Source organism: Pristis pectinata, chromosome 6 (assembly GCF_009764475.1).
Source record: "Pristis pectinata isolate sPriPec2 chromosome 6, sPriPec2.1.pri, whole genome shotgun sequence".
NCBI classification, from domain to species: Eukaryota; Metazoa; Chordata; class Chondrichthyes; order Rhinopristiformes; family Pristidae; genus Pristis; species Pristis pectinata.
Genome location: NC_067410.1, coordinates 76,940,376 through 76,965,576, shown reverse-complemented (window position 1 = coordinate 76,965,576; position 25,201 = coordinate 76,940,376). Strand labels below are relative to the sequence as shown.

General features: G+C 38.6%; 1 protein-coding gene across 3 annotated transcripts in view; it reads left to right on the top strand.

Annotated features, from left to right (window-relative positions):
- The window catches only part of si:dkeyp-97b10.3 (uncharacterized), a 72,210-nt gene extending 67,683 nt beyond the window's left edge, over positions 1-4,527 (top strand). For all 3 annotated transcript variants that reach the window (XM_052018335.1, XM_052018334.1, XM_052018333.1), the window contains exon 18: positions 3,882-4,527. In XM_052018335.1, the coding sequence (XP_051874295.1) occupies positions 3,882-3,940 (59 nt within the window). In that variant the 3' untranslated portion in view covers positions 3,941-4,527. The remainder of the gene's footprint in view (positions 1-3,881) is intronic.
- Positions 4,528-25,201: the final 20,674 nt, after the last annotated feature.

Genomic DNA, 25,201 nt, shown 5'->3' with positions numbered 1-25,201 from the left:
CCCTCTGTACTCTTGAGTCATCATTGAATAGGGATCTTCAGAAACATTTAAAGACCATGAAAATTTATTAATTAATTAAAAGTATTAAAAATAATTACAATTTTTTCAAATTTCAAAATAAGTAAAAAAAATGAATCTAAAGTAAAATAAATTTTTAAAAACTTACCTACTCCTTTTGCCTCTTGATCCATAGGCATAAAAACACTACTGAAATCTTTCACATTTCAGATCCCACTGTTATAAGACTATTGAACAATCCCCTAGTACAATAAGATGGACTCTTGACCTCTCAATCTATTTCATTTGGCCTTTCACCTTATTATCTGCCTGCACTGCACTTTCTCTGTAACTGTAACACTTTATTCTGCATTCTGTTATTGTTTTTTCCCTTGTACTACCTCAATGCACTGATGTGAGGAAATGATCTGTGTGGATGGCATACAAGAACAAAAGTTTTTTCACTGTACCTTGGTACATGTGACAATAATAAACCAATTTACAATTTAAAGATCTGACAGACATAGAGGAGATTCCCTACCAAAGTGCTAGGGAATCCCAGCAGGAGTGAACTCTGCCTTTGGGCTTCATATGACCTGCATTGATGGAATCTAGTGACAAATGCAGCTCCACCTGTCATTTAGTAAGTTGCAGACTCATAGTTTGCGGAACCGATCTCTGTTGGAGCAGCTGATTACTGGCAGTCTTAGGGGTAAAGACTCATTTTCTGCACAGATCATTTTAAAAAAGAGAGACCATTCAGCCATCATGTCGCACCCACTTACCATCATTGCCTTTGGTATGTGAGGGGAAACCTGAGCACCCAGAGGAAACCCACACAGTAATGAAGTGAATGTGCAAATTCCATCGAAACCATACCTGAGATCAGGATTGAACTCGTGTCCCTTGAACTGTGTGGCAGCAGCATTAACTACTGCATCACAGTGCCAACAATCAAGTAAGTCAGACATTAACTTTCCTTAACAAATTCATGCTGTCTATTCCTGATTAGGCTTTTTAAATGAAGGTTAGACTATTCCTTAGAATTGAATTCTAAAAATTTGCCTCTAATTACTCAGTTTATGCTTTTTCCTCTCTTTTTTAATTATGGTATAATACTGGCATTCTTCCAATCCTTTGGCTCCTCTCCTGTTGCTAGTGGACTGAAAAATATGGTCAGAGCTTCTGTAATTTCGTCGCTTTTTTCTTTTAAAAGTCTGGAGTATGTTTCATCCAGGTCTGGCAATGTTTCCACTCTCAGAGATGCTAAAACTCTCAACACTTCCTCATTTATTATGTTAGTCCCATCCAATATTTTACACTTGTCCTTCTTAACTACAATACTGACATCATCCCATTCTGTGAAGACTGCTTCAAACTATTCATTAAGAACTGTACATACATTCACTATCTCCACAGATAGGGTCACTTTCTCTGTCACAGAAAAGCCCCTTCTTTCTCCATTTCCCCTATTGGATAAGTATATAATATTGTATTATACACTTACACAATATCTTTGTATTTTGTTGATTTTATTTGTAGTTCCTTTTGGCTAGAGCCAGCAAGGTTCAAACCAATATCACTGCAGTTGTTACATCAAATGATTCAGCCTTGCAATTTTTGGGAGATGACTGTCTGCAGAGAGGGTTCTATTCTAGGCTACCAATGATCATGGTCCTAAAGTAGTGTGCTCCAAGTCACTTCAATCATCTGAATCACATAGGGAAATGAGGATAAATTGCTCTATGCACTGATTATTTCTATAATTCGCTGTCCTTCAAGGAAAATTTAAAATGTTAAAACTCAGGAGTTGATTATATAAAAGCAAGTACTTCACTTCTGATTTGATGGCTCTTTAAATCATTCTTTCAAAATCCAGGAATGGTTAATGCAATTAATCAAGCTATATAACATTGTTTAATTTTCTAATTCCCCATTGTACAGAGCTCCATTACTGACCTTTGATCACTATTTGACTAGTAGATGTGACATGAAATTAGCATTATTGTAGGCAGGTCTTAATTAAGCAACATTCAGCAGGTAAGATTAACAAACTCCTTTAGAAAAAGCTCAGCAGTGGAAAGAAGAAGTTAGATTTTTAAATAAGGAATAAATGGAGAAATTAAAATGCTTCATTTACAAAAAATGGAAAACATCTCCAGAAAAGGCAACAAGTATTGATAATTTATATTGGGGGTTGATTGGAGGAAAACAGGATGATAATGTGTAGGAAAGTGACTAATGACTTATGCAGCAGTTTGCTTTATTATACACACCACATACAAATCCAGAAGAACAACTTGCTTAGACTGTATTTCTCCAGCAGCCTGTTTATAATGGTTTTGTATGATAATCTGAAATGGTGACTGAAGTCAATAAAATTGTGTTCAAAAGAATAGAATATGAACTGACAGTAATGGGCAATATTGGAGTGCCAGGAGTTTCTGCTTGCTTGCATTAATTTTGATGAACAATTTTGAAACCAGCTTGAAATATCACCAAATTTTAAGCACATATTACAATGAGGGCAACTCGGGTTTAGGTGACGGTTTGTGCTAACTTAAAATATATAGTGTTGTAAGCTGCCTCTACTCACACAACGATCCTGCTGACAATTCAGTTTAATCACAATGTTAATTACACTCATTTGTGAATTTTTTTTAAAGAGGCTCTGAAAATTAACCTCAAACTCTTAGGTGTATGAACACGAATAGGCATGTTTTTGAAAACTTTTTTGTGTACTTTTTTTTATTCTAACTAACTATTGTTTCTTAATAGCCAATAAACTAAATGAGGAATTGTTCTGTTTAGTTTTTAAACAGCACTTCCAGTTAGTTGAAATCATACTGTGTACAGCTGATAAAAATGCTTATTTTTATGATGAACAAAGTGCCATTAGTGTATTAATGAAATGGCACTAAGTTATCACACTTAACTATATTGAGGAATATTTCTTGCAAATTTTTTTTTAAATTCCAAAACATTGCCTGTTTGAATTGGTTCATGGAAGACTTTATGTTTAGTGCTTTGCTATAGATTTGAGTTGAGAATTAAGGAAAATGGCAGTGAGTGTTACACCTGGATCATCAATGTGCCCAAAGTAAAAACTCTGTCCACTGATAAACTTGCATCATTTTATAACTTTGATATTTGAGTTAAATGATAATGTTTTTACACTCAAATAATGAAATAATCTAATTCAAATGTAAAACTACCTAAACAAAAAATTAGTATGCTAATTTCATGTTTACTGACTTTATTACATTCAAATTAACAAAAGATTTTGCAGTACACTGCAATTTTCCATGGTACATTGAATAATTCTTGAACCAGAGCATTTCCATGGGGATTATCCCAATTTCCCGAAATAACTTCAACAAGAAACTAGTAAAACCCAATTAATATTTGCTTTCAAACATTGATGACATTTCACCAGTTCATTTATCTCCTGCCAAAATTACAGTTGGTGGCAGGGTAAACCTTGACAGAAATCCACAGCCATTGGAGAACTTAACCTTTTGGTTACTAGCACTAGAAACACGCAAGTATATCAGGCCCTGGGTTGTACTTTGCACACTGATTTTTATTGACTTTATGGGAACTAAATATCAGGAGAGGGCGGTCAATAATTTTGCTCCCATTGATGCTGGCAATCTAAAATTTCTCTAATTATTTTTTGAAAACATTGCCTGGCTGGAAATGACTATAATTTTGAGTGCCATTCTGTTTGAATTAATTGAAAGCCCCACAAAACAGTTTAAGCTAGTGGTTGAATTTAAATTGGGTGCACTGCTTCTTATTGATCTGTTTGCCCAGGTCCTTTGTCATAAGCTTATTACTTGCAATTACCTACATTTTGATTAAGTTTTTCTGTCTTTCAACAGGTTTTTGTAATCAAGGAGAGAATTATGAAGGACCCAATGAGAAGAGGCAAATCCTTTAGGGTCCATTATATAATCTCTAACACAACTGTTCACAGATTTTTAAATACACATATGGGATGTAGATTTTGCTCAAAACCCCTGCCCATCCCTAATTGCCCAAAGTTGATGTGAATTGACTTCTTGAACCACTACAGTCCATGTGTAGTCCCTGTTGATTGGAGTACCAGGAAGTTGACCCAGCAATGATGAAGCAGCAAATGTTTCCAAGTTACCTTAGTGATTGACCTGGAGAAGAATGTAAAATGGTACTGGTCCCAATATCCTAGTACGTTCTCTGTCTTGTTGGTAGAAATCAGATTTTGGGAAGCCCTGTGGAATAGTTGCTTTAGAGTATTGGATGGTACAAATCCAGTTATAGTGGACCAGTGTTAGCAGGATTGAATATTTAAGATGGTGGATTTAACATCAAGTGGATTACTTTGGCTTGAAAGGCGATGAAATTCTTGAATGTTGTTGTAGTTGCACTCATCAGGCAAGTGGAGATCATCCGATCACACTAAGAAGCAAAGGACTGCAGGTGCTGGAATCTAGATGAAAAATACTGTGATGCTGGAGGAACTCAGCAGGCCAGGCAGCATCCGTGGAGAAAAGCAGGCAGTCAATGAGGTGGGGTGGGCACAAGGTGGTGATAGGTAGATGCAGGTAAGAGATCATGATAAGCACAGGTGCGGGGGAGGAGGGGAGAGCAGATTCACTGGGGGATGGGTCAAAGGTAAGGAGGAAAAAAGGGGGGTAGAAGAAAGAGAGGCTAGGAAAGGGTAGAAAAGAAGAGGCATGATTGGGGGTGGGTGTGGGGATTACTTAAAGTGGGAGAATTGAATGTTCATGCCGTTAGACTGCAAGGTTGCAAGACGGAAAGTGAGGTGCTGTTCCTCCAGTTTGCATTTTGAATTTTCCTGGCAGTGGAGGAGGCTGAGGACTGACGTATCTGTGATAGTTACCTCTTCTTGTCTTTGACCCATCCCCCAGTGGATCTGCTCTCCCCTCCTCCCCCGCATCTGCCTATCACTATCTCTTATCTGTATCTACCTATCACCGCCTGTGCCCATCCCACCTCCCCTCTTTTGTCCACCTATCATTGCTCTGCTTTTTCCTCCTATATATTGGGCTTCCCCTTTTCCTAACTTCAATCCTGAAGAATGGTCCTGACCCAAAACGTTGACTGCCTGCTTTTCTCCACGGATGCTGCCTGGCCTGCTGTGTTCTTCCAGCATCATTGTGTTTTTCATCCCATCACACTTGGGATTTTTTGATACGAGTGAGGAAGCAAGTTAATCACTGCAGAAAATATTGTCTCAGATCTGCTCTTGCAGCTGATTCAATTAAATTCCAGTCAATATTATCCCTTAATGATGTTGATGATGATAGATCTGACAATGGTAATTCCATTGAATGTCAAGGGGAGGTAGATGATTGCACTCTTAATGACAGTTTCTGTTATCTTGCAAATCACTGTGTAGGACTACTCTGGATTGTCTCTCCTTTTATAGATGGAGATGCCAGAGCAGCTTAACTTGGGGTGTGGTGAGATATAAAGCTTGGTCTTCAGCACTACAAAAGCAATGTTGTCAGGGCCACAGTTTGTGGAATAGAAGTGTGTTCATTTCTCTTGCAATGACTGAAGGCTACCTTCAGTGAGGGAGAGGACTTCAAAAAGAGACCAAGATAGATCATGCACTCCCCAGATGTTTCACCTTGTCTTTTGCATGCACAATTGGGCACCCCATCATTTAGGATGATTATGTCTGTTGTTTTATTTGCCATCACTATTCATGGATTGAGGTGATAGAACTGCTTAGCTTATCCTTTGGATATGAGTCAGCTTAGTTCTTCAACAGCATGCTGCTTTTTCTGTTCAAAATATATTTAGTCTTGGATTGCAGCTTCACTAAATATCTAATTTTAGGTGCATCTGGTGCTGCTTCTGGCACATTCTTCAACACTCCTCATTGAATCAGGATTGGTCCCTGGGCTTGAAGGATCTGCAGGGTTATGAAGTTACAGATTGTGGTGGAGCTCAATTCTATTGATGTTGAGGACCTACAGCACCTAATGGAAGACCTGTTTTGTTCTGCTAGATCTTTAGAAATTTATCCCATTAGGGAGGGACAGTATCTCATGACACACTGGAGTTTATGAAGACAGGATTTTGCTCTTTAAAGATATTGGTAACGATGGCTCCTTCCAATACTGCCATGTAGCCAAATTTGAGGATGAGGTCAATTGGATTTGCTCCTCATTTTGGTTCTCTCACTGCCTGCCACTGTGTTTACAATGGCAACCTCCAGTGATCCATCTGGTTTTTATCATTATGAATATTTTGTTGCAGTTTCAATACAACCAAATGGTTGCAAAGTAATTTCAAAGGGAAGTTAGGAGTCAAGCACACTGCTCGTGGCTTGGAGTCGCATTTAGGCCCAACTGGCAACATATTCTCTTCCTGATCAGAATATTAGTGAACATTTGTGAGCTACATTTTCCAAAAAGTTTATTTTGTAAAAAAGCAGAAAATTCAAAAGAGAAATTGTTTTTGTAGATCTTAAAATTGTAAAGCTGGTTACAAAAAATATGGTGTGAAAATACTCTTTAATAATGTCCATGCTTTTTTCTCTTCTTAAAAACATACTTCATTTGTACATAAATGTATATAGATTTTTGTAATTATGTAAATTATGAAGGAAATGGGTAGGAAATGTACAGAGGGATCTGGTGTGATTGGCCGGAAAATTTGTAATGGTTATCATATTTTAATTGAAGTCATGAATTTATTTTGGAAGAATTAAAAGCAGTTTTATAAGAGTCAGACATTTTCTTCTAATCAGATTAAAATGATTTCTCACCTAAACAGGTGCATTTGAGTCATTGGCATCGTGAGAGTTAAATTATGCACAAATATAACCAAAGGTAAATAACTACAAGAGACAAAGCATTAAGAAATCAGAAAGTGGATACAATAATTACATAATAGAGTTGGATCCTTACAGTGACTTGCAGCATCTATTTTGTTTTGACTTTTTAGTAAGTGCTATATAACTATTTTAACATAATGTTCAAAACAGTGTAAACAACATTTCTTAAAACCTAACGACATGAGAAGCTGCAGATGCTGTAGTCTGGAACAAAAAACAAACTAGTGTAAGAGATCAGTGGGGTTGAACAGCATTAGTGGAGGCAAAGGCCTGGTGCATGGTCTCGACCCAAAACGTCAACCATCCCTATAACTCCACAGATGCTGCTCGACCCACTGAGATCCTCCGGCAGTTCATAATTTTCTTAAAATCTATCTCTTTATCTAAGCCTTAGATCATTCTTTCAAATATTTTCTTTGACACTACAGTTATTTTGTTCTTAATATGCCTCTATGAAGTACTGAAGAATATTTTTTCCAAGTAGTAAGTATTGGATAATGCAAGTTATCACATAAAAAAAAGAATGAAGAAAACTGGGTATGAAAAATACAATTGGCATTAAGGAAATTGAGAGATTCTTTGTAGATAATGATAGCAATAGATCAAATAGGGGTGACTGATAGTGCTTAAGGAAGAGTTAGATAAATACTAAAATAAAACAAATGTCTTACTTTAACTTGGTTAAACAAGAAGTTGTTTCTCAAACAGAAAATGCTGGAAGGACAGCAGGTCAGGCAGAATCCTTGTGGAAAGAGTGACAACATTTCAAGTCACGGACCCTTCGTCAGAACTGAAAATGTGAGAAAACAAACATATTTTAAATTGCAGTAAGGGGAGGTGTGGAGAGTGAATGTCTTTGATAGGGTAGAGACCAAATTTGTTAACGTGTTAATTACTTTAGAAACTGTGACCACACCATTGAAAATCAGGCTATTATCTCCCAGATAGTCACTGACATTTTATTTTGGGCAGAAATTACTTAGACTGATCTGTTGTATGCGGGGTACAAGGTACTGATAACGGGAACTCTATCTCTTTATTCTGACTGGAGAGAAGTGAGGGCATAAATGTGGGGAATAGAGGAGGCACACTTGAGAGCTCTATCAATTATGGCGAAAAGTAGCCTCAGGAAAGGAAAAAGGGAGATGTCTTAACAGTGCTGCATGCAAACTTCTGTCATCAGAGCAGATACAACAGAGGTAGAGAAACTGGATTTCAGATTTCCAGCATCTGCAGTTTTTTGTAACAAGTTGTTCCACAAAATTGACTTTTTTTTTATGCCCTTGGTATTGGTTTATTATTGTCACTTGTACCGAGGTACAGTGAAAAACTTGTCTTGTATACCGATCATACAGATCAATTCATTACACAATGCATTGAGGTAGTACAGGGTAAAAACACTAACAAAATACAGAGTAAAGTGTCACAGCTACAGAGAATTGCATTGCAGGTAGACAATATTGTGCAAGGTAAAACAAGGTAGATTGTGAGGTTCAGAGTCCATCTCATCGTATAAGGGAACCATTCAATGATCTTATTACCATGGGATAGAAGCTGTCCTTGAGCCTGGTGGTGTGTGCTCTCAGGCTCCTATATCTTCTGCCTGATGGGAGAGGAGAGAAGAGGAAATGACCCGGGTGAGTGGGGTCTTTGAATATGCTGCCTGCTTCCCCAAGGCAGCAAGTGGTATAGACAGAATCCCTGGAGGGGAGGCTGGTTTCCGTTATGTGCTGGGCTGTGTCCACAACTCTCTGCAGTTTCTTGCAGTCTTGGGCGGAGCAGTTGCCATACCAAGCTGTGATGCATCCAGATAGGATGCTTTCTATGGTGCATTGATAAAAATTGGTGAGTGTCAAAGAGGACATGCCAAATTTCTTTAGCTTCCTGAGGAAGTAGAGGTGCTGGTGAGGTTTCTTGGTCATGGCATCTACGTGGTTGGACCAGGGCAGGCTATTGGTGATGTTCACTCCTAGGAATTTGAAGCTCTTCAACCCTCTCGACCTCAGCACCATTGATGTAGACAGGTGGGTGTACACCACCCCCTTTCCTGAAGTCAGTGACCAGCTCCTTTGTTTTGCTGACATTGATGTGTATGATGTGCTTTAAGGATCTCTTTCAAAATACTCTTGTAGAAAATACACTTCTGCTTACCTATATGTTCCCTATCAGCCAGGTTAATTGTTCTGATGCTGCTGAATTTATAAGATAATAAAGACTTTCCCTCAGTAGGTTGGCTAAATGAAATATGCTGCAGTCAGTGCTGCTATCAGGAGTACAATTCCAAATTCTAAGAAGGGAGAAATTTTCAGATGACCCCAGGTGCAGATGGAATCAATGTTTCCAAGAGTTATCTTGAGATAAACAGTAAATCGTGTCTCTGGGATTTCTGCCATTCTGTTGCTGCCCAAACAGCACAGTTTGACCTAATTTACCATAATGATGAATCCTCATAAACACACTTTTTTACTCCTGACATTGAAAAGTAGAGCTACTTAAAGCAGTGAAGATGACCTAAGTTAGAATCCAATGGATCATTCTTTGACTGTGATGGGCCTGGATGTGTAATTGCATGTTATATTGCAGGCATCACAGAGATAATACACATCACCTACTAGTAAATTTGCCCACAGCATGGACCCACAAATGAGATGAATGGCCAAACCAATTGGTGATCTTATAATGCAGAACATCATGTGTGTCCCTTTTATTAGCACAATGGGAAATTTTAATTTCATCTGATAGGGCAGATGAAGACTCAGTTGTTGGAGACAAATGAATGGCAACACCTCCAACAGTGTGGCACCCTCTTAGTCCTGCACTGAAGCATCAGCATAGATAATATGCTCACTTCTCAAGAATGGGGATTGAACCCCAAATCTCCTGAGGTCAATCCTTCCCAACTCAAAGCTGACCCACTTCAAATCTGGGCCATTCTTCACGGAATTGTGGTTCATGCTGCAGTGCATGTCTAATCTGGAGGTAAGATTTCCTCTGCACAGATGCCTTAACTGGTTTCTTGGGCTGCATTGCCTTTGAATCTGTTCCATCTGCATTTACCACAGGGGAAAATTCTCAGTGATTTCATTGCAGCTCTGAGGTTTGTCACCAATAAATTTCAGGAGATGCTGAGGGATTGCCAAGAGCAAGAGGCAGTCTCAGGAAAATGTCCTTCTGTTCATGTCTGTGGAACTGATCCTTATCCTCAAGGTTCCTGTGAAGAAGGACTCCCATAGAAATGTCCATCCAGTGCCTCCCATTCTTGAATACCTGATTTACCATAATGATGAGTCCTCGTAAACACACTTTCTTAGCCCAAACACCAAAAAGTAGAATGACTTGCTGCGCCACTCTTGAAGATTGCATAAAAGACTCCTGAATACTTGTGAATACAGCAGTGACTGTGGAACATCAGCGAACAAAATAATGTATGTAAACAAAAACTGCACCAAATCACTATGTTTTGAAGACAGGGAGGTCAATTTAAAATAACTCTTTTAGAAGGTATGCATCAATGCTGTGCTTCAGATGAAATCTCTGGCAAATATAGACAAATGCCACAGTGTTACCCCTCATAACAAAAACAAGTAATGCACACCTGATACATGTAAATGTTGTAACCTGGCCTCAAAGTTTACTTCACCACATCCAGAATTTATATGTACTTCAACATGGAAAATCTCTGAAATTGCTGACAGAAAATAATTACCAAAAAAAGGATAAGTGAATGACTGATACCACGAGTCACAGTGGAGTGTATGATTGCATAATAAATAATCAGTATGGCAACATGCTAGATAGTTAGATGAGATGTATGTCTTCCTTCATTCTGTGCACTGCTGCAGTTACAGATTTTGAGCTCTGGTGCATCCAAAGATATTTAATTTTATTAATTTGCCTAAATTTGCATTGGTGATGCACAGCTGATGAGAATTTTACATTTCAAAAATATTTTTGTAGCATTACTCCAAGGATAAAAAAAACAGGAATATTATCTAGCTTTTACGAATCGTGAAAAATTAATGATGGTATTAAGTTAAAATAATTATATTGCTGAAAAGTTAGAATTCATCAAATCTGATTTTAAAAATATTGTTGAAGAGGGAGAAAAGACAATGAGAATAATGTAGTAGGAGGGGAAACATTGTATAAGTTTCTGTAGTAAGTGGGGGAAAAATCAGCAAAGTTAAATTCTTAGGCGACAGTCTGAAAAATATTTTGGTATTCAGAGGGCTGTTGATGGTCTTCTATATGAATTGTAGAACAATAAGACAACTACAATAAGAAGAAATTCCAATGCATAATAAAACAATGTTCAAAAGCCACAACTGGTGGTCTCAGTTATTGGATTCCATGGAAAATTTCCATGGTCATAGGAAAAAACATGCCATCTGGTAATACTTTCCAAATCATGGTATGTGGGTGTGGTGTCAGAAGTTTGGGACTGACATTTGATGGCCACAAGACCAATTGGGCCAGTACTGTGGCCAGGACAAAGGGGGTGTGGTATTAAAGGCCGGCATTTTGGATGGTGGTGAGATTGTTTTCATGTCATGGATTACACCATTGTTGATTGCAACCCAGCTATTCACAAGCTACATTAATATTTTGACTGAGGGGACCAAATGCTGTATTTCTAAGTTTGCTGCTGATACTAAACTGGGCAGGGTTGTTAGTATAGTAGAGGGTGTAAAGAGGCTTCAGTGGAATAGATGCAAGCTGAGTGAGCAGGTGAGAACATAGCTGATGGAATATTAACGAGGTGTTCCATTATGGTGGACATAACAAAAGCAGAGTATTTGTTAAATGGTGAGAAATTGGGTGGTGTTGAAGTTCAACGAGATCTTGGTATGCTTGTTCACAAGTCACCGAAGGGCAACTTGCAGGTGCAGCAAACGATTAGGACCACAAATGATATGCTAACCTTCATAATAAGAGGGTTTGATTACAGGAGAAAAAAAGTCTTACTGCAATTGTGTGGGGCCTTGGTGGAACCGCACCTGGAATATTGTTACAGTTTGTTCTCCTTAACTAAGAAAGGGTGTACTTGCCCGCGATGGAATGCAGCAAAGATTCAGTAGACTGGTTCTAGGGAAAGTGGCTTTGTTGTATGAGGAGGGATTGGGTAGATGTAGAAGAATATGAGGAGATCTTATTGAAACCTACAACAATGTTAAAAGGCTTGAAAGGCTAGATGCAGGTAGGATATTTCCCCTGAGGAGTTTAGGGCAAGAATAAAAATTACGCTGCTTAGGACTGAGATGAGGAAAAATTTCTTTACCCAGGGAATGATGAAACTTTAGAATTCTTTCCCGCAAAGGCTGTGTAGGCACAGTCATTGTGTTCTTCCAATATAGAGATCGATAGATTTCTTGATATTAAATGAATCAATGGTGATAGTGTTTGAAAATGGCTCAAAGGAAGAAAATCAGTCATGATCTTGCTGAGCAGTGGAGCAGGTTCATAGGGCAGACAGCCTACTCCTGCTCCTGTTTTTTATGTTATCATTCAGGGTACCAGGACAGTGAAGATAGTTATATATAGAAACCTAACTGTGATACAAATTATGTTATCCATTTACAATTATTGTTTTACTTTTTAAAAAATTGCTTGAGCAAAGAATCAAGTCTATAAGAAATTTCATGATAAATTTGTATTTTCCACTTCTATCTTTGATGTTATAATGCACCAAGTTTGTCTCTTCTGGAATGTTTTTCTGGAACTGTTTCATGGAACTATTTTAGCATGTTCTTTCTCTGGTAGATCTCTTCTTGTACTTCCCCCCACAAACCCACGCTGGGTGTTTATCACAAATTCCTTCTTGTTGCCATGTTTTTTGATAATAAAGATTTTTTTGGGCATTGAAGCAAGTTTGAAGTTTACTGACGTGCTGACTTATAAAATGTCATTTTTTGATGTAATGTTTCACACATAAACTAAAGCGGGAAATTTTGCTGGCATTCATCAATCATCGTTGTTAATGAGGTGGCATGCTCTGTAGTAACTTTAAATATTTCAGATAATATTGGGCATTGAAGCAAGTTGGTGATTAAGAGTGAAATATTTTCACCTCAATCGTGCTACATACCTTCTCTGCTGCAGTAACATGCCTTGAATACACTATTGCATTTGTGTAATCTCTTTTATTTCATACTGTCCATTGTTTTGTCCCCTTAAGTTTGTTAGGCAGAGAGTGCTAAATTGCAGACATCTTTGTTCTGTGTATCCATTCTGTTTGGCATTCATCTCAAGTTTATAATGTGCCAGGAAATATTTCACCTCTGCTCCATCTATTTCTTGGTTTGCAAATCTTAAGTTTATCGATGAATAACGACAGTATGGATTTATGAAACAGATTTGACAAACCTACTGGAGTTTTTTTTGAGAATGGAACTACAAGAATAGATAAGTGAGAATAGATGTGATGTATTTGGATTTTCAGAAGTTCTTTGGAAAAAGCCCCACATTGAGCGCTAGTGTTCAAAATTAAAGCATGTGGGCATGGATGGAAAACTGGTTGACAGGCAGAAACAGAGATTATGAATAAACTGGACTTTCTCAGGGTGAGAGGCAGTAACTGCTGTGGTACTACAGGGATCAGTACTTGAGTCCCAGCTATTGACAATATTCATTGATGATTTGGATGACAACCAAATGTATTATTTCTGAGTTTGCCCACAGCACCAGACTAGGTATGGTTGAGTTTTGAGGATGCAGAGAGACTTCAAGGCAATTTAAAACATTGAGTTAGTGGGCAAATGCATGGCAGATGCAGTATAATGTGGATAAATGAGAAGTTAACCACTGTGGCAGGAAAACAGGAAGACAGATTAATATTTACATAGTGATATATTAGAAAGTGTTGATGTTCACTGAAACGAGCATGCAAGTATGTAGGCCATTACAAGTGGTTTTGAGTACCTGAAGCTGTCTTGCTATAATTACACAGGGCCTTGGTGAGACTGCATCAGAAGTTTTGTGTGCTGTTATGGTCTTACAAAAGAAAGGGCATACTTGCCACAGAGTGAGTACTATAATGTTTCACCAGACTGATTCCTGGGATGGCAGGACAGAGGTATGAGAAGAGATTGGAGTTCATAAGAATGAGTGGGGAATTGTACAAAATTCCAACAGGGCTGGACAGACTAGATATGGAACGGAAATTTCCCCTCGCTTCAGGGAGAGTCTAGAACAAGGAGTCTGTCTCAGGCTATGGAGTGAGAAATTTAGGGTTGCGATGAATTTGTGGGGCTCTACTACAGAAGGTGGAGGCCCACTCACAATATATTTTGGAAAGAAATAGATTTTTAAGCACATAAGATATCAACAGCTGTTGGGAGAGAATTGGAATATGTATTGAGTTTGAGGATCAAACTATGACTCCATTGAATGGCGGGGCAGGGTCACAGGATCAAATGGCCTACTGCTCCTATTTTCTATATTTTTATTAAAGGCAATTTCACTACCAACTGCCAGTGATTAGAACATTGGCAACTAATTTGCTCTACTCAAGCATACTGAACTGTTAAATTTTCTAAAAGCAGGACACCTGGTGAGAAGCATCAAATCCTAGGAGTACAAATCAAAAAAATGCACATGTGGATACTGAGGAGATTTCCTGATTTTTCCAGTGCAGGTTCCTGATGAACAACACACTGCCAGGAACAAACATCTGACAACAATCAGCTTAATTAGCTGCTTTGACCTGATTATTTTCTGATTACTGATGTTGCTGGTTACTTCTCATTGAAGCTACAACTGTATTGGGACACATTTGTGTATTGGCTGTCCCAATCACAAACACTACCATTCTTTGTTTAGCTATATCTGAATTTTAAATTAAGCTGATTTTGAGGAGGGCGAGTATGGTTTGACACATGCACCTTTGTATTAATTACTTCTTAGGAATGAGCAGTTAGTGGGAACAGGTGGCCCACTCTTACACTGTTTAGTTCTGATGAGGTAACCTCTTTCACATTATTGTAAAGTTCACTGTGACAGCCGGTGTTTGAAAACATGATTTGCTTTTTGCATTTGTTTAATAACCCAGACCAACTTATATGGAATAAAGCAGGAAACATTTACAGCGTCACAATATCGGCAGAGACATATTCTATGTAATAATGATCTGTGTGGACCAACTGGCTGGAGTATTTACTGATATATTCAACCTCTAGCTTCTGCAGTCTGAGGTTCCAACCTGCTTCAAAAAGACATTTATTGTACCATGCCCAAGAAGAGTGTGGTGACCTGCCTCAATGACTGTTGTACAGTGGCACTAATATCAACTGTAATGAAGTGCTTCGAGAGGTTGATTATGGTGCGAATCAACTCCTGCCTCAGAGATGACCTGGATCTGTTCCAACTTGTCAACCACCACAACAGGTCAACAGCAGATGCAATTTCTCTGGCTCTTTACTCTGCTCTGGACCATCTGGACAACTCAAAAGTCAGGCTGCTGTTTATCGATTACACCTCGGCATTCAAAACAATCATCCTATCCAAACTCATCATCAAGCTTCAAGACCTGGGCCTTTGTACCTCCTGCAACTGGATACTTGACTTACTCATTGGCAGACCTCAATCAGTGAGGATTGGTAACAACATCTCCTTGTTGATCATCAACACAGGTGCATCTCAAAGTTGCATGCTTAGCCCCCTGCTCTACTATCCATACACACATGATGGTGTGGCTAAGAACAGCACCAATGCTATCTTCAAATTTGCTGATGACACTACTGTTGTTGGATGAATCACAGGTGGTGATGAGTCAACTTACTGGAGCAAGATAGGACACCTGGTTGAGTGATACTGCAACAATGACCTCTCACTCAACGTCAGCAAAGCTGAAGAGCTGATTGTTGACTTCAGGAAGAGGAAGGAGGGTGAACATGCACCAGTCTACATTGGGGGAATCGGCAGTGGAGAGAGTCAGCAGCTTTAAATTCCTGGGTGTTAACATATCAGATGACATGTCCTGGACTCAGCACACAGATGCAATCATCAGGAAAGCATGCCAGCATCTTTACTTTCTTATGAGATTAAAGGGGTTCAGCTTGTCACTGAACACTCTAACAAACTTCTAAAGATGTAATGTTGAAAGTATCCTGACTGCATAATGGTCTAGTACAGCAATTCGAATGTGCAGGAATGTAAGAAGCTGCAGAAAGTAGTGGACTCTGCCCAATACATCACAGGCGCATCCCTCCCCACCATCAGTGATATCTATAGGAGGCGCTGCCTCAAGAAGAGAACATCTATCATCAAAGATCCCCACTGTCCAGGCCGTGCCATATTCTCACAGCTACCACTGGGCAGAAGGTAGGGAAGCCTGAAGTCCCACACCACCAGGTTTAAGAACAGCTACTTCCCTTCCCTTGAACCAAAGGGCAAAACCCTAATCACTACAGTTTAGCACACTGTGACCAATTTGACCACTTTGTGCTAAAATGGACTTTTTTTTGTTCTAATTGTGTTTTCTTGTAAAAATTGTTTAATTTATGTATTTTTTCTTGTGAATGCTGCTTATATGATGCTATGTGCCCGTGATGCTACTGCAAGTAAGTTTTTCACTGCACTTGTGCATACAGGTACTTGTGCACATGACAAACTCGACTTGGAGTTGCTTCCGGTTTTAAGGTCCTGGATTTTAAGGTTTCTGAGGGAATGAGAGAGGATGAGGAGGTTTACGTGCATCCTTGTGCAACCCACCCCCAGCAGCCATGTATGCTTGGGAACCAGCGCACGTTTAAACGTGACCCGTGGATGTGAATGATAGGATGATGGATTTTAACTTAACAGGGCCTTTGAGTGAGGATGATGGATTTTAACTTAACAGGGCCTTTGCAATTAACGTCTTAAACCATCCTCCCTCGCAGTGGCGAAGGTTCAATAACTCTAGCACAAGAGCAGCCAGTGTGAAGTGAGATGAGAGCAGGTGACTCCTCTTGTTGCACTGGGTTTTCGAGGGTTTCCTGGCGGCACTGGCGCTGAGGTTTGGTATTGGTTTATTATTGTCACTGTACCGAGATGCAGTGAAAAACTGCGGGATGCTCTAATTAAATGTCGACTTATCCGCCCATCTCCTCTCCCGCAGACGCTCGTGTCGGGTTGGAGAGCGGAACCACGGGTCACCGACTTTCTGCTTTTTATGAATAGAACCTGTGTCCGCGCAGTGCCAGGTCACCTTGTAATTTTCCATCAGCTCAGACTGAAAGTGCCTTTGCGAATTTAGAGATGGTAGTTTTCACCCTTTGGGTTTTACTGAGTTGCGAATCCCCCGTTTCCCGGCGAGGATTGTTTACGGGCACAGAAACTGAACTTCACCAGCACGGGATATCGGATCACTTGATTCAAATTCCTCCTCCCTTTCCACGACGCCTTTGTGACATTTCTCGCCCCTATGGCGAAAGATTCTCTCTGTGCACTAAACTCTGTAAACCCGTTTTGATCATTTAGTTACAAGTAGTGCCCAGGGAATTCCCCCCCTCTGAAGTTGCTCGAGTTTTCAAATGTAAAGTCTGTTTCGAGTCTGCATTTGGGAATAACTGCACGAGTCAAAATCAGACGACAGGGCGAAACCGACAGTGTAACTGTCTCCGAGAGCAACTTTAGTATGTAGATTTCTCTCGATTTATTGGTGGTTCGGGGAAACTCAAGAAGTTCCATGAACGTAAATGTGGGTTGCCATATATTTTACGAAACCATTTACAATGAAGGGTCTTTAAGGTCAATGTATACCTTAAACATACATTTCAATTCATAGATCATGAAGTCGCTGCTAGATGAAACAACGGGATTCCTAGTTGACTAAATAGAAATGAACAACACTCCCCCAAAATGTCTTGGCCCTGCTCTTTCCCAACGTTGCTGGTAAGATCTCCATTCATCCTTCGGGAATAGAAAGGCTTATGGCAGAGTCAGCTCACCCTGAAATGAATATATTCCTGGAGGTTTCAACCCCTGACCTCCTATCCCACCCCATCACCACCATAAGGCTGTTAGGTCCTCGTGTTATACAGCTTTCCATCGCCATTCAGAAAATGAATAGTACCAGTGTTGCCCTTTAAGTCACAAGGTTTAGGTTCAAACCTCACTCCAGCAACTTGAGCAGAAAATCTAAGCCAATCCTCTTGTACAATACTAAGGAAACACTGCTCTGAATATCCCAGCTTTTGGATGAGTTACAGATTGAAGCTTCATCTGCTCTCTTGGGTGGTGCTGAAAGCTGCTAATTTTTTCCCAAAGATTGGAGGAATTATCCTTGATGTCCTTGCCAATATATAAACTAGATCCACACTTACACTATACAAAATAACTTCCTGGAATTCTTTGTGGGAGATGGCTGCTTTGCTTCCCATGTCACAACAGACACTAACTACTTCAATGGCTGCAATGCATTTTAAGATGTTCCTGAAAAAAGGAAGGGGGGGGTGGAATATAAATGCAATTTTTTTCCTAGACCCTTCAACACACAAATGGATGATTCTACACTGTCAAGCAGCAATTCCCATATCATGTTTTTATGATTTTAAAAAAACATGTATTTAAGAGAATCCTTGTATGTTTTATTTTTATTAGCCCTCTGATTTTTCTCCTGGCTGCTTGCAGGAGTGTTCAGGCAATTAATTTGAACACACTCCTGAAGAGATAGCAATCCTACTCTTCAGTATAGATCCATGACTGTGCTCAAACTTTGGGTGCTCACTAACTCAGATTTGAAAAAGTACCCCTGCCACAAATGGTCTGAGGGAAGCTTCTTTTGCTCATGGTAATTGACCCAGAACATCTGTCCACCTGAGTGGACCCAATCAAAAATTGCTAACCTGGCATGGCTGTGATCAGTTTCCAGGTCCTTGTTTGTGATGTTCTCTTGTGGTAATCTGAACATCTTTACACCAGAAATATTACATTCACAGAATGGTTACAGCACAGGAGACCATTTGGCCTATCATGTCTGCATCTGCTCTCGACCAGAGCAACATGCTGGCCTGGCCCTTCCTCCATAGTCTTGTAAATTTTTCTTCATATATTTATCAAATTCCTTCTTGAAGGCCACAATGGATAGTGCATTCCAGACGCTGCATCAAAAGAGCTTTTGCCACGTATCATTCTTAATCCTCATCCTCTTAATACCTGACTGCTAATTCTTGATCCCCGCCCCACCAAAGGAAACGGCCTCCTACTACTCACTCAGTTCAGACCCCTTGTTACTTTACAGACTTCAATCAAATTTCCCCCCAGTCTTCCCATCTAAAGAAAACAGCTACAGCCTCTCAAATCTTTCCTTGTAAGTGCAACTATTCTCATAAACTCAGGAACTATCCTCATCAATCTTTCCTGGACCTTAACACCCTCACTTTCTTACTATAATGCAGTGATCAGAATTGAAAACAATACTCCAGTTGAGACAAGATGAGTAATTGATAACATCCTGCTTTTATACACTATTCCTCTACTGATAAAGACCAAAATTTGTATGCCTTATCTCAAGCTGCCCTGCCACCTTCAATGACTTGTGCACACATACTCCAGGGTCTCTATGTTTCTGCACTCCTTTTAACACAGCATACTTAATTCTACATTGTCTCTCATTTATACTACCAAAGTGCATCATCATGCATTTCTCTGCATTAAACTTCCATGCATTTGCCCATTCCATCTGTCTGTCTCTCCTGTCTCTCTCTCTCTCTCTCTCTCTCTCTCTCTCTCTCTTTTATTATATATATATATACACACACACTGCTGGAACCTATCACCATCCTCCTCACAGTTGAAATTTTTGTCAAATTTTGTGTCTCTGTAGATTTAGGAATTGTGGCTTGTGCCCCCAAGTCTAGGTCATTAATATGAAATCTGCTTTTGGCTAGAGTTTTTATTTTACATTGCCAGTGGTATATTGAATTGGTAACTGGTGAACAACTAAAACTCAGATCCTTAGTGTCTGGCATCCTAATACTTTCAGGTTATAATTAGGATCAGACGCCAGAACCAGTAAAAGATTAACCAAATATTCTCAATTGCAGATGTTAGAAATTCTGAAATAAAAAAAACAGAAAATGCTGGAAACACTCAGCAGGTCAGGCAGAATTTGTGGAAAGAGCAACAGTTGATAAAGGGTTTTTATATTGAAACATTAACTTTGTTTCCCTTTCCACAGATGCTGTCTGACCTACTGAGTGTTTGCAGCATCTTCACTTTTTATTCTAATATGTATGCATGAAATGCTGACTAAGCAGATACATTATCTACAATGGAAGCCAGCACAAAATCAGTGATTGAGGGATAAGTACACTCCCTGGAATTTTTAGAAAATTGTGCTTAAAAATTATGCAGCCTAGTTAACTTTCTGTGGGATTTCCCTTAATTTTGCAATTATATATTTATCACATTTGTAATAGGTTATTTTTGAAAGGAATTCTCTGATCAGCTGTTTAGTGTTTAGAATGAAAGGGCTTAAGTAAACAAGAAGCTTTTAAAACTGTTATATTGTACTTCTCTAAAATACCTTGCAGAGAAATGCATTCTGTATGTTAAATTAGAAATGAGCAAACATGAAGGACTTTCAAGACTTTTATGCTATTCCTATACCTCATGCCCACGGAATGGCTGAAATCATTTGACCTAAATTTTGCCCATTTGTGAAATCTGAAACCGCATTCAGTCGTGCTTGTCGTTCTACTATCACTTGGTAAAGTTTTTGACAGCTTGTTCAGTCTAAAGCTTTTTAAGTTAATTATGGTAATGCTTGTAAAATTGTAGATATATTTCTAAACATATCTTCATTGAAAGAAACTTTAACTTCTGTTTCTTTCTCTTAGCTATCTCCTAAAATTCCCATCTGATCCATACTGATGATCTAATTGCTAGCTTTGCAAGGGAGAAAGATGGCATTTTGGGTAATATTTTTCTCCATTTCTAAATTTAGTTATCTAAGCAAAGGACTTCTTTCCAAAGCAGTGCATACACAGGAATTTAAATTTGATTGGTTTTGGAGAGATATTTTATGTGGGTACACGTTATCCACATTCACTGCAAACTGTGTTTAGTTTTTATTTATTATTTAAGGTTGGGGAGAGGGGAAGGTAGTTGCTCATGGCCCTATGTTCTTTTTTCCCCCATTCCCTGTGTAATTCTGCTCTCAAGTAGGGATAAATCAGGCCTAGGTGCCTTTTTGACCTGACATATATAGGAATCAGATATACCCACAGCTAAATAGTAATCACCCTTCCAACTGTGCTCTAACATTATGAAAGCTGCTATTAGATGTCACAATGATCCTGGCCTTATAGAAAACCCAGTATAGTTTTTGCACAGTTGTTGCACTGCATGCCTGCCTTGTATCTTTTGCGTTTTATTTCTCTTAAACTATTTTTCATTGGTTCAGGCATCCAAAGTTAAATAATCATATTAAAATTATGCAAATCAAAAACTTTGTATAATATGCAATTTGTCTTTCACCTTCAGTTCTGAACTTTGGTCGATATCTTCCTTATCTATTTTGACTTTCCCTATTTTACTTAGGCTTCGGTCATTTCAATGCCAATATGGCCACCCTCCCCCTTCAAATCCTGCTCTTCTGCCTTCTGCTTGATCAGTTTTTGTTCCCTTTTTGTTCTCTCCCCTCCACCTTTCTTTCCAATTTAAAAACAAATTCTCTAATGATACCGAATTCTAACAAGAAGTCAGAGCCCTGAAATGTTAATTCTGTTTTTTTTTGGTCAACAGATGCTGCCTGACTTGCTGAGTATTTCCAGTGTTCTCTGTTTTTATTTCAAATTTTCATCACTCTCAGTGGTTTATTTTTGAAGAATATTGAGATTTGGTTAAGAATCTGAATTTTGGCAAGTGAAGGGTAATCATAAAATGCAAGGGTTTGAAAGACTGTAGATAGAATGGTAGATGTGGGAATAGAACCATCTTAAAGAAATCTTTAATGAAGTAGGGAAGTAGATTGTATATTTTATATATGAAAAAGGACAGCTCTTTCAGTAAGCCAGCCCGCAGGCTTTTTGCTGTAAAAGTAAATCTGTAATAAAGTTTATTTCTACTTCATAGATACCAGAGTAAATCAAAGAGGATTCTGTGTTTTACTGAACATCATACAAGCACTAGCCTTTCTAGATTTAACAACAAAGTAAGTAAATCCTGCTTTTCTCTTCATTGTTATAATTTATATGTTGATGCTACAATTTTTGTTTTTCATGCAACTATCAATACATTATTTTGTCATATTTCAACTTTTTACTTGCAATTATCGACGATGCAAATGCCAGGAATTGATCTGGATTATGACAACCTTCAATCTTATTGAAATAGCTCTAAACTGAATATTTAGATTGGATCTATGATGCTGTTTTCTCATCTTGGTTTTGGCATTTGAGAACTGTCAAGTAACTCAACTAAACTATATCAAGCTTCCACTGCATCCACTATATCAAAATTCATGTATTACAACTTACAAAGGAATTTATGCATGTTTTTCACTTTTGTGCATTTCTAGTCTTCAGTTGGTTTCTAAATATTATGGAAGTACTGATGTGGACTGGGGAGTTTCTCAGCAAGCTGTTACTGGAACACCAGATAATTCTGATAATATAAACATGAAAGTTAGTAATTTAGTACAAACTATAAGTGGCTGTATTATTAGTTATTGTTATTTCATATGCAAAGAAAAATTAGCACATATATATGTACTATATATACAAATTTGACAATATCATTGCAGCTGTTGAAGCTGCTTCCTTTCCTGTGTTACATTTTAAGAAAAAAACATTTCAGCAATATCTTAAATTTTAATTTCTTTGCAATGTATATTGACTGTGACCACCTTATAATCAGTCTCTCCTCTGTACTGAGATCCACACTGAAGTATCTATGTACCATGAAGCTTAATTTAATTCCAGAGTATCTCAATCAATCAAATGGGAATGATGTGCCTTTATTCTTCTAATGGTATGTAGACACAGTGGAACTAATATTCAAGGTGACACTTTTTTTTACTGTGACCTAAAACTGTTCTTTCGTTCAATTGAAATGAAACAATCTGCTTAGGTTGTCAGGTATAATTACATTTCTAAAGAGCATCTTGAATGTCTTTAAAGGACTAAGTAAAGAGAAACTGTTCTGGGTGGCAAATGTATTGGTAAAGAGAAAACAATTAAAAAGTTGATTGCAAAAGAATGAGAGGGAACATGATTTCTTTTAATGCAGTGAGTTGTGCTGATCTGGAAAGCTCTGCTTGAAAGGGTGATAGAAGAAGATTCTGTAGTAACTTTCAAAAAGGAGTTGGATAAATGTTTGAAGGATTGTTTTTACAAGTCTATGATGATAGAGTCAGGCAGTGGAATAATTGAGTGGCTCTTTCAAAGATCCAGAATTTGGCAAAGATGATGGGTAGAATCCCCTTTCTGTGCTGCATCATTCCATAATCATACAATTCTGTAGGTTTATTGCTGTGAACTTACTCAAATGTGATGTAATTTGAGCTGACAATATGCTATGTAAATGGAACTATTATGTTGGTCTGAATTTTGAAAAAGAAATGACAGTGAAACTAATGGTATTTGCCATAATTTCTCTGTGAACCTAATAGCAATCTTGGGATATCAGAAGTATTATGGCGATTCTCAAAGGCAGCTTACCACTACCAACACAAATGTAGGCAGGGATAGGCTATAAGTGCTGCTCTTGACAGTGAAAACAATATTTCCAGGCAGGCGTGTTCAAATATAGAATTCCTGAAGTTATTTCCAGCAATTTGTCATGATTGCAGACTGCATTCAGATGTTGAAATGACGAAAGAGAGATGTTGCACAAGTAGTTTGGTACTCCTAGATCTGACATTTTGGACCAGGTCTCCAGGGGCACAAGTAATGTTTCCCCATTGTCTTAATGGATTTTTTAATTGTGGGTGGAGTTAGTTGACAGCCCCACTTCTGCACCTGCATGACACATTAACATCAAAGAGCATGCTTCCAGAAAAAAAAATTCTCTTGGCATTTTGTCCAAGTTTTCACTGGAAGGTTTGTTTAAAAATAGATGTGTAGTTTTAATCAAGGTTGGTACTGAGTGCTCACAAACTCCAGGATGTTATTTAAAACTGAGCATAATAATTTTCCAGACACATGAGACTGCTGAGATCTGGAGCAAAAAAAAACTACTGGAGGAACTTAGTGGGTCAAGCAGCATCCGTGGAGAGAAAGGGATGGCCGATGTTTTGACTCAAGACTCTGCATCAGGGAGTATCCGTTTGCCTCCACTGATGCTGCCTGTTCTGCTGAGTTCCTTCAGCAATTTATTTTAACTGACAATTTTCCATAAGGACTAAAATAAAGTGATGGATAACTTTTAACTAGTCAAAGCAATGTGAATATTGAGAGGGAAAATACCTCCAATGGTTTCTGATGCAGTTTCTTTTCCCTGAACTTAAAAGGACCCAGATTATTAGGACAGATGCCTCTTTACATTGCTACCTGCAATGTTTCTCTTCAGTAAGTAATGCCTTTACAAAAACTACATACCAACATAGTGGTATAAGTACTTCAAAATTAGGTAGGATGCAAAATAAAAACAGAAAATGTTGGAAGCATTAAGCAGGTCAGGCAGCATTTGTGGAATGAAGGGTCTCTTTCTACACGTGCTGACTTTTCTGCTGAATGTTTCCAACATTTTATGTTTTTATTTTGGGATTTCCAATGTCTGTAGTTGGTTGACTTTTCAACTTGGTATTGAGCACATTGTTTAGGTTAGAACTGTAGGCAAGTTGGCAAATTGGATCCGAAAGTGGCTTGGGAATAGCAGGCAGAGGGTGATGGTGGAGAGTTGTTTATGTGAGTTGAAGCTTGTGACCAGTGGAGTATCTCAGGGATTGGCGCTGGGACTCTTATTTTGTTATTTCATAACAATCTGGGTCTGAATATAGGGCATAAATTTGCAGATGACTCAAAAAAGTGTGACCTGACACATTTTAAAGGACCTAATTAAGGGTAAGACATATACAATGAATGGTAGGGCCCTAAGGAATATTGAGGAACAGAGAAACCTTGATGTACAAGTCCAAGAATTACTGAAGGTAGCAGCGCAGGTAGATAAGGTGGTGAAGAGAGCATACCAGATATTTGCTTTCATTAGCTAGACTGTAGAATATAAGAGCATGGAGGTTCTGGTACAACTTTATAAAATATTAGTTAGGCCACAGCTGGAGTACTGTGTGCAGTTCTAGCTGCCACACTGATAGGAAAGATCTAATTGCACTGCAATGGATTGAAAGGATATTCGCAAGGATGTTGATTGGCAGTGTGTTCAGTTATGAGGGAAACTGGATCGTCTGGGTTTGCTTCCCTTGGAGCGGAG